This window comes from Delphinapterus leucas, chromosome 13, assembly GCF_059928025.1.
Source record: "Delphinapterus leucas isolate spDelLeu-1000000601 "Yukka" chromosome 13, BTC_Dleu_Yukka2, whole genome shotgun sequence".
Taxonomy (NCBI): domain Eukaryota; kingdom Metazoa; phylum Chordata; class Mammalia; order Artiodactyla; family Monodontidae; genus Delphinapterus; species Delphinapterus leucas.
This window is the reverse complement of record NC_143141.1, coordinates 65,180,778-65,194,722: the sequence shown is the minus strand read 5'-3', so window position 1 is coordinate 65,194,722 and position 13,945 is coordinate 65,180,778. Positions and strand designations below refer to the sequence as shown.

The 13,945-nt window shown below is 47.4% G+C and overlaps 1 protein-coding gene across 2 annotated transcripts in view; it reads left to right on the top strand.

The window, feature by feature from the left end:
- Window positions 1-13,945, top strand: part of VIT (vitrin) — a 123,304-nt gene that overhangs the window by 75,376 nt on the left and 33,983 nt on the right. For both annotated transcript variants that reach the window (XM_022574095.2, XM_022574093.2), the window contains 3 exons: window positions 803-994; window positions 11,928-11,975; window positions 13,482-13,544. In XM_022574095.2, coding sequence (XP_022429803.1) covers window positions 803-994; window positions 11,928-11,975; window positions 13,482-13,544 — 303 coding nt within the window. The remainder of the gene's footprint in view (window positions 1-802; window positions 995-11,927; window positions 11,976-13,481; window positions 13,545-13,945) is intronic.

The following is a 13,945-nucleotide window of genomic DNA, read 5'->3' as shown; positions in this document are numbered from 1 at the left end:
TTTTAAGCCACTGAGCACATGGTAATTTGTTAGCATCCCCAGGAAACTAATAGAGATGCACAGGTGTAGAAGTTGGCATACCTGCCATGGGTCCAGCAGACACAAGTGACTGGTGGCTGTTGTTCCCTCCCAGGGCTGCGGCGCCGTTCACTTTGGGGACCATGTTTTGTCTCCTTCTGGCGCAGACCCACAGTTCTCAATACAACGACAAGGCCCAGTGGGCCCCTTGTCCCCATGCCCTCAACCTAACAAATTCAGACTCGTTTAAAATTATGGAAACAATCTAAGTCATCACACAGGGATGAAGAGCACAATTCAGAAGAATCATCTAGATGGTCCTTACCATCTAATTAGTTCCGATACCCCATTTTATAGCTGAGGAAACTGGGGTCCAGAGGAGTTAGTCGGCTAGTCATGAACCAAATGTAAACTAGAACATCTAAGACACATTGTCTAAAATGGTGAAAGACCTGAAAGTACACCCTATCCCCAGGCCAACACTAACTGAAACAGCAAAAAAATACATTCATGAACCATTGCTTCTGGTGTATGGAAAATTAATTTGACAGTTAATCATGTTTGGCCTTGTCTATGTTAATGTTGTTTTGAGCTGTCTTTTAAGTATTTTGTTATTTCATCTTTGGTTTGTTTATTGGCTTATTCCTCCATCCAGATTGTACATTGCTCCACAGCAGCTAGCACAGGACTTTGCTCATAGCTAGTGTTCAAGAAATATTTATTTCTGTCCTGAAGAGCCTACCGTCTGTTTTGTAAGACCCAGTGTAATTCCACTTTCTTACAGGTGAGACCACAAAAGCCTATCAGAGCCCATCAGCTCCAGGGACAACCGCACAGCCAGTCCCCCTGATGCAAGTACTGGGGACCACCGCAGTTGAAGGCACCCATACCACCTTGCCAAAGCCACCCCCATCTGCAGGCTCTACCACCAGCAGCCTCAGACCACAGCCTGTGGGCCAGAGAAGCCAGGAGCTGGGTCAGTAGGTAGACTGTGTGTTGCCATGTGCTAGAAGAGTGGAAGACTGGGATTTTAGAGTTAGTAGCTCTGACTGAATGCCTGTGTATGAGCCCATCTCCCACCTTTTAAGCTGGGCGAGGGGAGAGCGCCAGAGACCTGGGCCAGGGGTGTGTGTCATGCCCTCCCGGATTCAAGGGATAAACCTGAGCCCAGTAATAATTCAGGACCAAGCTAAAAGCTACGCAAACTATGTAGAAGGGACTTAATATAGATTTGAGAATAGGACTGCTGTTAATCGTACTTGGGAAGGTAGGATATGATGTGAAACTTTCCCATTGCAAAATCCCCATTTCTCCAAAAGTTCAGTTGAAGGGATAATAGATTTCTATGTAAACACTGTTGGGTTTTGTTTTGTTTTAAGGGACAAACTGAATACTCCTGGAAGTCTTCAAATATTAGAAGCAAACAAAACAAAAAGAATCCCTTTAGGAAAAGCCAGATAGCTCACGTTTTTATTCCTTTTCTGATTGCTTTTTGTCTGCCCACTTGTTATCCATTTCTTAAATCATGTTTTAGGTTTTACCAAAGTCCAGTTTATGGAATTAATCTCAGTATTACTTCAGATACGACCTTAGGAGCCCATCTGATGATCCAAACACCCGTTTTACACAGGCTTCTACACCAGGCTTCCTGGGCAATGAGCGCACCTATCCCAGCTCTAAAGGTCTTCTGGCAAGAGGGCGGGAAATTCCACAGCGGGAGCGTCCCTGTTGTCTCAGCTACTTTTTCCAAATATTTCCCACCTGGTGCCACTTTTTCCTCCTAGGAAGAAGTGCCCAGGACTCGTTCTTTCAGCCTCACCTCCAGCTTCCTAACGTCAGTGCCTTGTAGCACGACCTTCCCGCCTTCCATGTCAGAGACCAGCTCTCTAGTCATCTTTCTATTCAACAAATCCAAACACTTTCAATGTGCTAGACATTCTTCTAAGCACCTGACAAATATTAACCTATTAAATCCTCAGAACAGCCCTAGAAAGTAGATACATTACTTCTAATTTGACTAATTCATCGTACTGAGGAGGAAACCAAGGAGTAGGTCAGTGAGGCAATTGGTCCCCAGCCACACAGCTGGGAAGCAGCAGAGCCGAGATTCACCCCCAGCAGCCAGCTCTCCATGAATCCCCTTGCAGGAGACATCCCTTCCATAAACGAACACCCAAGGCACTAACGATGCGGCACAGAATCAGGGGCCTGACCTGCCTTGACATCAGTGGGGTGACAAGATTCAAGGGTCCTAGACACAGCCAATTCCCGCTGTGATCGCTAAGCAACAGTAACAGAACGCACAGTCCGTTCTCTCCCTGTGCCAGGCACCCTGTATGCATTATTTTATTTACTCTTCCCCAAAACTCTATGAAATAGGGAGTATTATTACTACATTGGATGAATGACTCATGGAAGAAGCTATAATATAAAGTCCCCAAATAAAAATACCATACAAATAATTTCTGAAATATATCAGACACTCCCCCACCATCTTGGTTCTTTCAAAGACTTTTGAGTAGCTGAGTGAGTGGGTGTCTCCTTAGAGGATGTCAGTTTTTACATAACACACATAATTAAGCCCGGGGCATATTTATTTGGCTACACCAGGAGCTTGGAAATCCTGTTACAAGTTGGGCCTGTGCTTATGGAAAACCTCAAGCAACCTGAAGCAGTGGCCCCCAGCCTGGCAAAGCTTCCTTATTCCTGGCCTGGGGACAGGAGCTTTGGGCAGCAGCCTCGCAGCCCATCAGTGTTCACTCTTCATCCTGGTCCAGCACCCACGTCCATGCTGCCCCACAGACTGCTAGACAAATATGCAGGGCAAGCGCTCCGTGCAGCCTGTGCCCTAATTGCTAAGAAAGGAGCCAAACTGGGGAGGGAGGAAGGAAGAGAAGACTTTTTAAAATGCGTATGGCCTACTCAAAGGATTTTCTGTAGGAATGAAGAAGAGTGAAGACTGGTGTCTGAATGCCTATGTTTCTTTGAAAATAACAGCCTTATTGAGATACTTTTCACCTACCATACAATTCACCCCTTTAAAGTGCACAGTTCAATGGTTTTCAGTATACTCACAGGGTTGTGCGACTGTCACCACAGTCAGTTCTAGAACATTTTCATCACCCCAAAAAGAATCCCCACCCCCACTGACGGTCACTCACCGTGTCCCCCTAAGCCTTCCCTCCCCCAGCCCTGGACAACCACCAGTCTACTTTCATGAATGCCTGTCCTAGTGCTTGCCTACAGATATTCGCTGTGACATTTTAGCCCAAGCATATTAAATAATGTTTAATATATGGATAATTTCTTCAAATAGCTGAAAATATTCTGTTAATTATGAGAGCAACTCTTCTGCTGATGGACAAGCAAGTTGCTGTTGATGCATTTATGAAGTGGTTTTTTCCTTTCATATACGTGACTATAGTCAAAAGATTCTAGGGCTTCCCTGATGGCGCAGTGGTTGGGAGTCTGCCTGCCGATGCAAGGGACGCGGGTTCGTGCCCCGGTCCGGGAGGATCCCACATGCCGCGGAGCGGCTGGGCCATGGCCGCTGAGCCTGCGCGTCCAGAGCCTGTGCTCCGCAAAGGGAGAGGCCACAACAGTGAGAGGCCAGCGCACCGCAAAAAAAAAAAAAAGATTCTAGAAGTGACTGTAGATAGAGCGTGCAAGCAAAACCTGATCCATCTGTTCATTCAAAACCAGCATTTGCACTTACAGGAATATATCCTAAGGTAATGATCAGCCAAAGTCAAAAGAAGCCTGGACACAGATGTTGTTCATGATAGAAAAATAGATGGAGATGGTTTAATCGTCCATTGTCAGAACAGTTAAAGAAATTACTATACAGCTATTAAAATATGTGCACTTCCTGACAGAAGATTGGTCTGTGACGGGTTGTTAAGTCAAAGAAACAGGCTACGAAACAAGATGGGTACCAATCTCATGTTTTATAATTATGTTTTTGCACATGGGAACATGTGCATAGAAAAAGGGATAGAACACTATATCCCAAAATTGTAAACCAGCCACTGCTTTATAGAGGCATTGCAGATTCCTTACTACCCATAGTGTGTATTTTGACAGTCAGCCTGTGTTCGCTTTAGAATTAGAAAACAGAGCTATTTTGAGTTTGTGTCCAAATAACTGGAATGAAGACACAGGGAATGAAAGTTAAGGCAGATAGATTTGATTCTAAGAAAAACTGATATTTTCCCATGACCTCTTATCTCTTCCCTTCCATGAAACTTGGTTCTTTCCCTCAGCTGCTTTTTATGTGGTCCCTTTCCCCGAAAATGGACTTTGCATCTCTGTTTACAGAATCTCCCATCTCCCTTCTCCCTTTTCAAGCCTTGCTGCAGAAAAATTGCCCGGTGAATAATGAATGCTGAAGTGTATTTGATTCTCCCACAGAGTAATTAAGGATAACCCATTGTGTACCCTTAAAAATGACTGAAAGCTAATGCTATTTGCATCAATGCCATGTTAATGCAGTTTAAGCAAATTGCTAAATGTTAAGTGACATTTCTATTGAAGGATTACTTTAACCACCTCAGGAGTGGCACAGCTGAATTATTGTAAGAATAATGAAGTATAAAGAAATATAGCACTTTAGTAAAAGATGCTTACTTTGACAGTTGTGAAGTACAAGGGTTACTGTTACCTGGAATTTTCAGTTAGTGTTTTGAGTTAAATCCTTTTTTTTTTTTTTCATTTCAATGCCTCCTCAGGGCAGGTTCAGAACACCCAAGGACAAACTTTACCTTGGTTCTGACCTTGGTAATGTCTTGCTAGGACGGATCAAGGAAAGAATGGGAACAGTTAGATTAAAATTCATGCTCTGACCAGTCCAATGTTATTACAGATTTCTGGTCCACCACCACCTACACTAACAGCCAAAATACCCCCTGAACTAATCCAGGCAAGAATCTGAACTCACCTTTCTAGCTACTGACGAAAGTTAAGCTTGTTTACATGGGGTTTGTCTTTCCAAATCCTTGTCATTTGACTCAGATTTGGACAGAAAGCATTAAACCAGATATGCCAACAAAAGATACTGCTCAAGGGCCCAACTTGTAAGGAAAGTAAGGAAGCCGTTAAATAAGCAAAGCTTTCACAATCGCTGTTCCCCAGAGGCAATTTTGTGGAGGTTGTGATAGAAATTCCTAAGGATTCAGTAACTAGGCTCTTACAAACCTGAAAAGGGATACTCTCTCGGGTTTATACTTGAGGAACAAGGGTCAAAGAAAGAGAGAAATTTTTATCATTTCCCAGGAAAGGGCAGAGCCAATTTTGCCTGAGTAGTTCTGCGATATGGGGAACAGAAATACGTTCTCTCTCCAGGAATTCTCCTATGAATTACGACACTCCCTGGCTCCCCTTTCTTCACTTCTGTGTGCATCTCTTCAAGGTTTGGCCCAAGAAGTGGGAGTGCAGAGAGAAGAAACAAGTTCTCTTCTCTGAGATGCTGTTGAGGCCTGCAGAGATGAGAAAGAAAAATCTCACCCGGTTAGATGCTTGCCACAAACTCTGCTTGGGGCCTGGGCCATGAGTTGACAGACTTGAGAGACAATTTCCTTTGTAGCCTTGGGGCACTAGGCACAAGAAGAGTCCAGGCCTTTCTCTTGCTGGGGGATACCTGTCTGTCCTCCACAAGTTCAAAGAGTCCTAGAGACTGTGGGTTCTGTTTTGTTTTGATTCCAGATGGGAGGAGCGGCTCCACCGGGTCCCCTGGACAGGGCTAAGAGCTTCGATGGCTTCACAATTGCACCGCTGGCAACGTACATGCTGGTGTTCAGGACAAAGGGCTTAAAGATCAGATCGCTGGGCAGGCCAAGGACTCCAAGGCCATTTTAGACCCTAACAGGCCCGTAGGACAGTTCAGGCAGCCAAGCCCGGGGCACTGCTTCCTCTAGTGCCCTTGGCCAGGATCTGTGCGTCCTCTGAAACCCCCAAAAGTAGAGCCAAGCACAGAAAGCTCGGCTGACTTCCAAGGTGCTTTCATCAGGGGGCAAAATAAGAGAAAGCAGACTGCTGGTTGCATGTGAATCAACTGACCCTGTATAATCCCTCCGGGGATCCAAGGGCAGGATTCTCCGGAGCTGCTTTCCAGAAACCTGGCGAGGCTGCCCACTGCTTGCCGGCCCTGCTCTGTGGCACTTAACAAACACCTTCTCCCCGCACCTGCTGGCCTCTGCCGCTCACCTCCAGGTCATGCCAAGTTGTTTTAACTCTAATAAGCATCTGTTTGCTCTGTCCGTTCCCAGTGTGCCGAGAGTACGTCTCTGCCAGTCCAGACACCCAAGGGCTGTCAGGGGTTTGGGTCGGCTGGAGAGGCACCCCGGCACCCCCCCCCCCCCCCCCCGCCATCCCAGGACCCACCTCTGGGACATAGAGCAAGACGCAGACACACGCCGCCAATCAGACTCGGCTTGGGGGATGATGGCAACAAGGCGCTTCTTTGACCTCCAGCTTGTGTTCTTTCCTGCCCAGCAACCCAAAGCTGTTTTGAGCATTTGATCCCACTCCCTTTTTTTTTTTTTTTTTTTTTTTGCGGTACGCGGGCCTCTCACTGTTGTGGCCTCTCCCGTTGTGGAGCACAGGCTCCGGACGCGCAGGCTCAGCGGCCATGGCTCACGGGCCCAGCCGCTCCGCGGCCTGTGGGATCTTCCCGGATCGGGGCACGAACCCGTGTCCCCTGCATCGGCAGGCGGACTCTCAACCACTGCGCCACCAGGGAAGTCCTGGTCCCACTCCCTTTTTATAACCCTTCATAACCTTCCCCCTGGGTCTGTAGCTCTGAGCCTCCCTTTCTCCTCCGTTCTCTTCATGCTCCAGTAATTAACGAAAGCTCTATCTCATTGACCGCACAGATGCTCCCAGCTCTTCTCACCCTCAAATCCTGCCCCTTTCTGTGGCTCCTCCCCCTCCACCGTCACCCCTGCAGCTTTGCTTTGAGCACCTCAGACCCTCCCGCGGACCCCCGCGTGCCCCTGCCTTGGGGCCCCTCCTCCCCCACGCCACACAGGCCTGGACAGTGGCGAAGCCCCACACTTGCTCCCGCAGGCTGGGGAGAACTCGCAGGCGGGGTCTTAGCTACTCTTCGACAGGCTCTCACTTCCCACATAATCATGCATTTCAGACAAGTCACCCAATTCCTCAGCTAGAAGATCAGCAGATCGTAGAATTGGAAAGAATTGTATAAAGGGCCTCTGATCTAATTTCCCACCAAACAAATGCATCCCTTATGGCGTGACAGAGACTTTTGCCCTGTGTAGGATAACTTCCCAGTCCCATTGTTTGACATACTATCTAGAACTTAAGCCTGCTGCTCCTAATTTTTCTAAACTACTACTTCTCAAAGTGTGGTCTGGGGACCTGCTTTCAGGCCTTCTGTGAGGCCCTCACTTCTCTGCGTACAGAACTGTGTGAGGCCAGATTTTCTTCATACCCTTCAACAAAAATGAGATTTCACCACAGATTGACTGCAGGAACTGACATCAGATTCTAGCTGCCTTCTATTACGTCAGACACTGAAGAAATGTGCCACTCTTCTCACTGAATGCTTTTGTTTCAGAAGGCATTTTTCATAAAAAATGTTAGGATAGGTCTATTGTTGTTTTTAAGTGAATAAATAGTAAAATAGATGGATAGTTAATACTCTGTTTCAGATGAGAGGATGCACAGTTTTAATTTTTTTTTAAGATTTATTTAATTAATTAATTAATTTAATTGGCTGCGTTGGGTCTTCCGTTGCTGTGCGCGGGCTTTCTCTAGTTGCAGCGAGTGGGGGCTATTCTTTGTTGCAGTGAGAGGGCTTCTCATTGCAGTGGCTTCTATTGTTGTGGAGCACAGGCTCTAGGCATGCAGGCTTCAGTAGTTGTGGCACACGGGCTTCAGTAGTTGTGGCTTACAGGCTCAGGAGCGCAGGCTCAGTAGTTGTGGCACACGGGCTTAGTTGCTCTGCAGCATGTGGGATCTTCCCGGACCAGGGCTCGAACCCGTGTCCCCTGCATTGGCAGGCGGATTCTTAACCACTGTGCCACCAGGGAAGCCCTTTAATTTCTAATATGAGAAAAATCAGTAGATGTAGCCAACACAAACAGAGGCTCTTTGGGGGTCTTCAATATTTTTAAGGGCATAAATTTGCGAGCCTTTCAAATATATGAAAGTAGCCTCCATGTCCTCCGTTATGTCTCATCTTTTCTGGGAGAAATTTCTCTCATCCCTCCAACAGGTCCTTACGTGACTCAGCATCACACCCTCGAGCTAAACCACAGTCTGTCAGTGACTGGGAACAGAGCACACAGAGCAGGACACGATGCCTCAAGGGCTGTGCCCGGGGAACTGCCTCTCGCCCTAAATACTCTGGTTCCATGAAAACACCCCAAGTTCCTTGTGGGGGGGGTTCTGTCTCATCATCAGCTCATCTCCTACTGAACTGGCAATCACTCAAGCTCCCAGGGTCTTTTCCCAGGTATTTCTACAGAAGCAGGTCACCCCAATCCTGTAGTCTTCCTGAATCTTAATTCTGTCATTGAATATACTAACCATCTTCCAACTTCTCTGTCATCCACCAAATTGATTAGCATGCCACCTATCTCCCTTCCAGTCACTGATAAAATTACATCACATGGGACAGAATTTCATGAGCCCCATTAAATATCCCATCTGTGTTTAGGGCAAACCATTAACAGACCCAGGCAGCTATGTATGGACCTAATGATGTTGTCGTCGGCCTCAATATTTCATCCTCTCCTCCACGGGACACTGAACTTATGACCCCGAGTGATTCCTGCTTCCTCCTCCCACTATGCTTTCTGCCCACAGGTGTAACTTGACACGTCCCCAATTTAAGCCACCACTTCCACTGCAGGGGAACTGTTCTTTAATTTAAAAAAAATTTACTGAGCGTACTATATGTCAGACACTGTGCTGTTAGAACTACAAAGATGACTCAGATATTTTCAGATTCTAGAATTCTGGGGCCTCCTCCAGCCCCCATAGGCAGACCCCCGCCCCTCCTTCCGGGATCCTCTGAGACGGGACTGGAGTGACTGAAGCTAAACTCGGGGACTTTTCCTTGGAACCATCCTGTTGCTGCCTGGCTTCACGGTACCATGAGCTCTGTTTGATCAGCTAAGCTTCACTGGCCTGGAAACCTAACGGTGGAGTTGATGTTGTTTCCATGAGAAGAGGCTGCCAAACAAATATTCCACACGGAGCTTTGGAGGGAACCCACCTATAAACCCGGGACTGCTGACGCATTGCCGGCGTGACAGCCCATGCCCAGGACCTCTGACTGTCCTCGGCCTTCTCTGACAGCCCTTGTGTGTCGGGCCGCAGGCACGAGGCTCCTTTGGCACAGCTGCAGCTGCTCTCCGAGTGCCCCCATCTCACCGCAGCCAGAGGAAGTTCTCCAAGGGAAATGTGCAGCCCTCGGGGCATGAAGCCAGGCCCCGGAAGGGAGGTGTGCAGAGTCCCCTGGCTCCAGAGGCTGCTGTCTCTCAGACGACCACCTCCTCCTAAAAACTGCACTGGGAGTCACCGGGGAGAAGCCGGGGGGCTAAAGGGTCACCTGTGCTTCTGCCCCATAAAATTTGAGAGCCCTAAGGGCCTCCCTTAGGGGGCTCCCGCTTGGGTCCCGGGCTGGTGACTTCCAGATGTGCAGGGAATAGAAGGAGCTGTAACCAGTGCAAAGGTCGTCACGGATCTTAAAACAGGAATGTTCTGGGCCCTCACGCTTCGTGTGCGTTACAGGTGTAGTTCCAGGCCTAGCTTTTCCGTGGCCTCACCCAGTACCCTGAGATGCTGAAGCGACCATGACGCCTCCCGTGTGATAAATAGGTGGTGATTACGTGCAGGTGGAGCCTGCCTGCCTGGGCTTAACGTTCTGCTCTGCCACTTGCTGTGCCTCGGTTTCCTCACCCGTAAAGTGGGATCATAGCTGTACCTGACCCACAGGGTTATTGTGACTTAATGCTCAGAAGGAGCTTGGTCAGTGCATGTTCAAAATCAATACCTCTCTTAGACACTGACTGTATCTAGAAGATGACCGAGCCAGGATTATCACAGAAATAATTAGCTGTTTTTTTACGAACACCTTTTACACTTTTCAGAGTGATTTTACACACATTTACCTGCATGTGAGGCAGGGCAGGAGAAGTCCTTATGAGCTCGGCTTTACGCAGGAGAAAACTGGAGATCAGAGAAGGTAGGCTAGCCCCCCAGACCCCCAGCTAGTGTTTTGGTAGACTCAGGACGGGTCTTCTGACTTGTTTTCCCCACACCACGCCCTCAGACCTCAACACCAGAACACAAATGTTCTCACAAATCTACTTCTCATTACTACCAAATCCCAAAACACCAAGTCTGAGCTGTTCAAATATTTTTTCAGCCTTTGGCTTTTGGATGAAAGCGATTTGGTTCAAACTTGTCCCAAACAAATGGAAGTGTCATGGAAGGAAGGACAGGCCTCCAGGACAGGAGTAAGAGGCTTGAAAATCCCTCATGTCAGAGAACTGTTTATCTCCTGCCAAAGTAATAGAGCCTCCAGCATTCTAATCTTTCCTCACATACAAGGGTGCTGAAAGCCCAGGGCAAAAACTGAGACGTCACCAGCACCTTTTTTTAAGGAAAAGGGCAAAGCGCATATTTTTACCAGTAGGTGGCGATAGAGTAATGAGGTTAAAGAAGCTGAATGTTTAAACATATACGTCATAAATATTTTGAGTTTGGAGATCATCCCACCCAAACTGCTAATGTTACTCAAAAAGGAACTGAGGTTCATCGAGGGCATGTGACTTGCGCAAGGTCCTACACCTGGTTAACGGCTGAGCCAAATTAAACTCAGTTCTCACCATTAACCCAGAACCTGCAAGAACACAGACTATCTTTCAAAATAGCCTGGCATCTTTTAATCATGCAAAGGAAAATATCACTTCACTTGAGTGTGTTAATAATTGCAGTGTGCTGGAAAGCTGATGGCCTTTAAGAAATGAAACAGTCTGTTATGCTCTCAGCCTTGAGAGCTAAAGGCAAGGAGAGAGGGGAGGGAATGGGAGAGGGAGAGAAACAGCCATTAGGGCCTCTGAGCCCCTCCCAGCCATAATTCTCCAAAAGAGATCAGGGGGATTGGGTAAGAATCTCCCCTTCCCGACCACCGCTGCCACTTCCTCAGCACAGGTTCGTGGTGAAGGACGTTAAACAGATAGGATGCCAGGTGCCACTTTGCTCTATTCTGCTTGAGGCACACCATGAGAAGCAGAGCCTCAGGAAATGAGTGTACTGCCTGCTCCCTGAAGGGGCCAGATTTGTTCTGTGTGGTTCCAAGGAAAGAAACACAAACAGATGGGTAAGGCAAACGTACCCAGAATGATGCTGGGCATATTCTGGGTGCTTATTGAGTGTGACGGGTAGATGGGTGGATGGATGGACGGATGGATGGATAAAGATTTCATATTGATACAATGAAAAGTCTTCTCAAAGTCTCAATAGTCCAAGAAGAAATGCACTACTTTAGTTGCAAATGTAATGAGTTCCCTGTCTCTGGAGGGATCCAAGCACCAGCCAGCCACTCGCTTAGGTAGAGATGTTATTGAAGCAGGTTAGGAGTTTGGTTCAAATTGAATGAGCTTTTAGGTCCCCTTGAATTCCAGGATTCCTATTATTCCGTGATTCTTGGTGCATAGGGAAAGGAAGAAAAGAGTAAAGATGTTTTCGTCTTTGGCTTTAAGAGCTTTAAATGAGAAAATCCCACAGATTTCAGGTTGCTTCATCCCAAAGTCTGGTCTCCTGCTTCTTTACTGAACTTTCTGCCACAGTTAGAAAACATTATCATCCTGGCAGTTCACTTGAGAGCTTCTGCCGGTTTCATCTAAGTAATGAGTTTGTTTCTTTTTAATTTTGAAAAGCAGGGGAACCTGAATTGTGGAAACCTGGATCGGTGCTTCTAGATGCAGGTAATTATGCAGCCCCTTCTCCTGGCCGTGACTAGATCAAGATTCGTACAGCAGGTGGCACAGAGACTAAGCTCAGCTAGAGAAGGCTTTCCAACAGTGTCACCTCCGACATTAGGGTCTGCTGACCATGAGAAGGGCCCACCGAAGCTCCTACAGGGAGGCCTGGGTAAGGGACAAGACTGGATCACTAAGAGGGAAGGAAATGTGAAGACAAAAAAGCAGAAGGGAGTGAGTTCCAGGCCCCCAAAATGGGTTAAACCCTCACTCCGTCTGGGAGCACACTTTGACTTCCTTCTGTTTCTTCTTCCTTCTTTGCAAGTGGGATTCGGGTTTTCCCTTCACATGAATGAATGTTGTTCCCCCCTGTTTACTGCGTTAAGCGTTTGAAACTCCAACAGCAAATGCAGCCTTCTGACTCTCGGTTCAAGGGCAGATTTTGCTGGTGGGTTGGGGTTGGGGGGAGATGGAGGAAAGGACTCCGGCCTCTGGGCATGTATTTCTTCCCCTCCCAGAGCTCCTGGATGAGAAATGCCATTCGTGAATTTTTTAAATGATGTGAGGAAGTGGGATGAGCAAGCTGACCTCTAATGGGAAGATGAACTCATGTGCTTTGCAAATTGGAAAAACTAACAAGCCAGGAGAAAGCTCACCCCAGCCAGGAGCGAGCAGAGCCCTTAGCACCTTCCTCCACTGCAGGAGACTCTCAGTGGGCGCTACCCAGCATCCCAGAAACGGGGAGACTCACTTCTGGTTGGTGCTGCAAGTTTCACTCTACCCAAGAAACTCATTGGCCTTACCAAGCCTAAAAAGACTCGTATTTATTGTCTTTATTTCCTTATATGACATATTTGTGAACTTGGCTCCCAGGTAAACAGCTCTAAAGAAGACCCCTGAGGCTGAAATTCAACTCACATACACCCCCTCTCAAAGCCCTAAACCCTTTTGCATCTGTACTCCGGTCTCAGACTGCTGGAGGGGAAGGGAAGCATTATAGACCCTCTCATTTGAGTTGCTTGTATCTCATCTCTTCCCCTCCAGTCTACACCCAACCCCCATTAGACTGTCCTCGGTCTCACTCATCTTTGTTCATCAACTCAGTCACTGAGTGTTGATTGAGGACCACAGGAAAGGTTCACGTGATGAGTGAGACACGCGCCCTGACCTCAAGATTTTCAGAATTTTACAGAGGGATAATTTACACTGGCAAAGTGCTTAATGCTTTCAGATAAGGAGACTATGGCTGTCTCCTAACGGGCAGTAGGGGACCAATCTCAAGTCTCCTGACTTCAAATGCCTGTAAGCACCCAGGGGAGTACTGTGTCTCTAGTAGGCTGTCGGTAAGCATTCATTCTTCTCTCTTAAGATGGGGGTGTTATGGAGAAGAGCACACTTAGTAAGCCAAGCCCCCTGAGCTGAGTGTGAATATCCATTTTGTCCCCATCCCTGGGGTGAGGCCAGATGCTTCCTGTTCTTGTAAGTCACCAAAAGTTTTACTGCTCTTTCCAGGATTTGTTCCAAAAAAAGAATTAAGCACACAGTCTTTGGAGCCAGTATCCCAGGGAGATCCAAGTAAGTTAATTGACAACTAGAAACCCATAGTGGCTTTGGCATCTGATCTGCTCTCTCTCCCCTCTCCCCACTCACTCCCACCCTAACCCGCCTCTCTCCTACCCTGGATCTATTTATCTCCTCTCTTCTGTCACTTTGTTCTAAGGGGAAAGGGAAACTTTTGAAGGATTTACACTATCTATGTGCAAGAGGGGGAGAGGATCAGATGTTTAAAACATCGCTATGGCAACAGAGTGGGGTGGGGTGGGGAGACAAGGAGGATGAAAGGAGGAGACTCGCTTGCCAGTGAGGACAGTGGTCCAGCGGAGATGATGGTACACAGAGCTCAGAGAGGGAAGCATAAATGGAGAGAAATGGGCAAATTCAAGATAGAGAAGGAAGAATCTAGAGGGTTAGAGGTA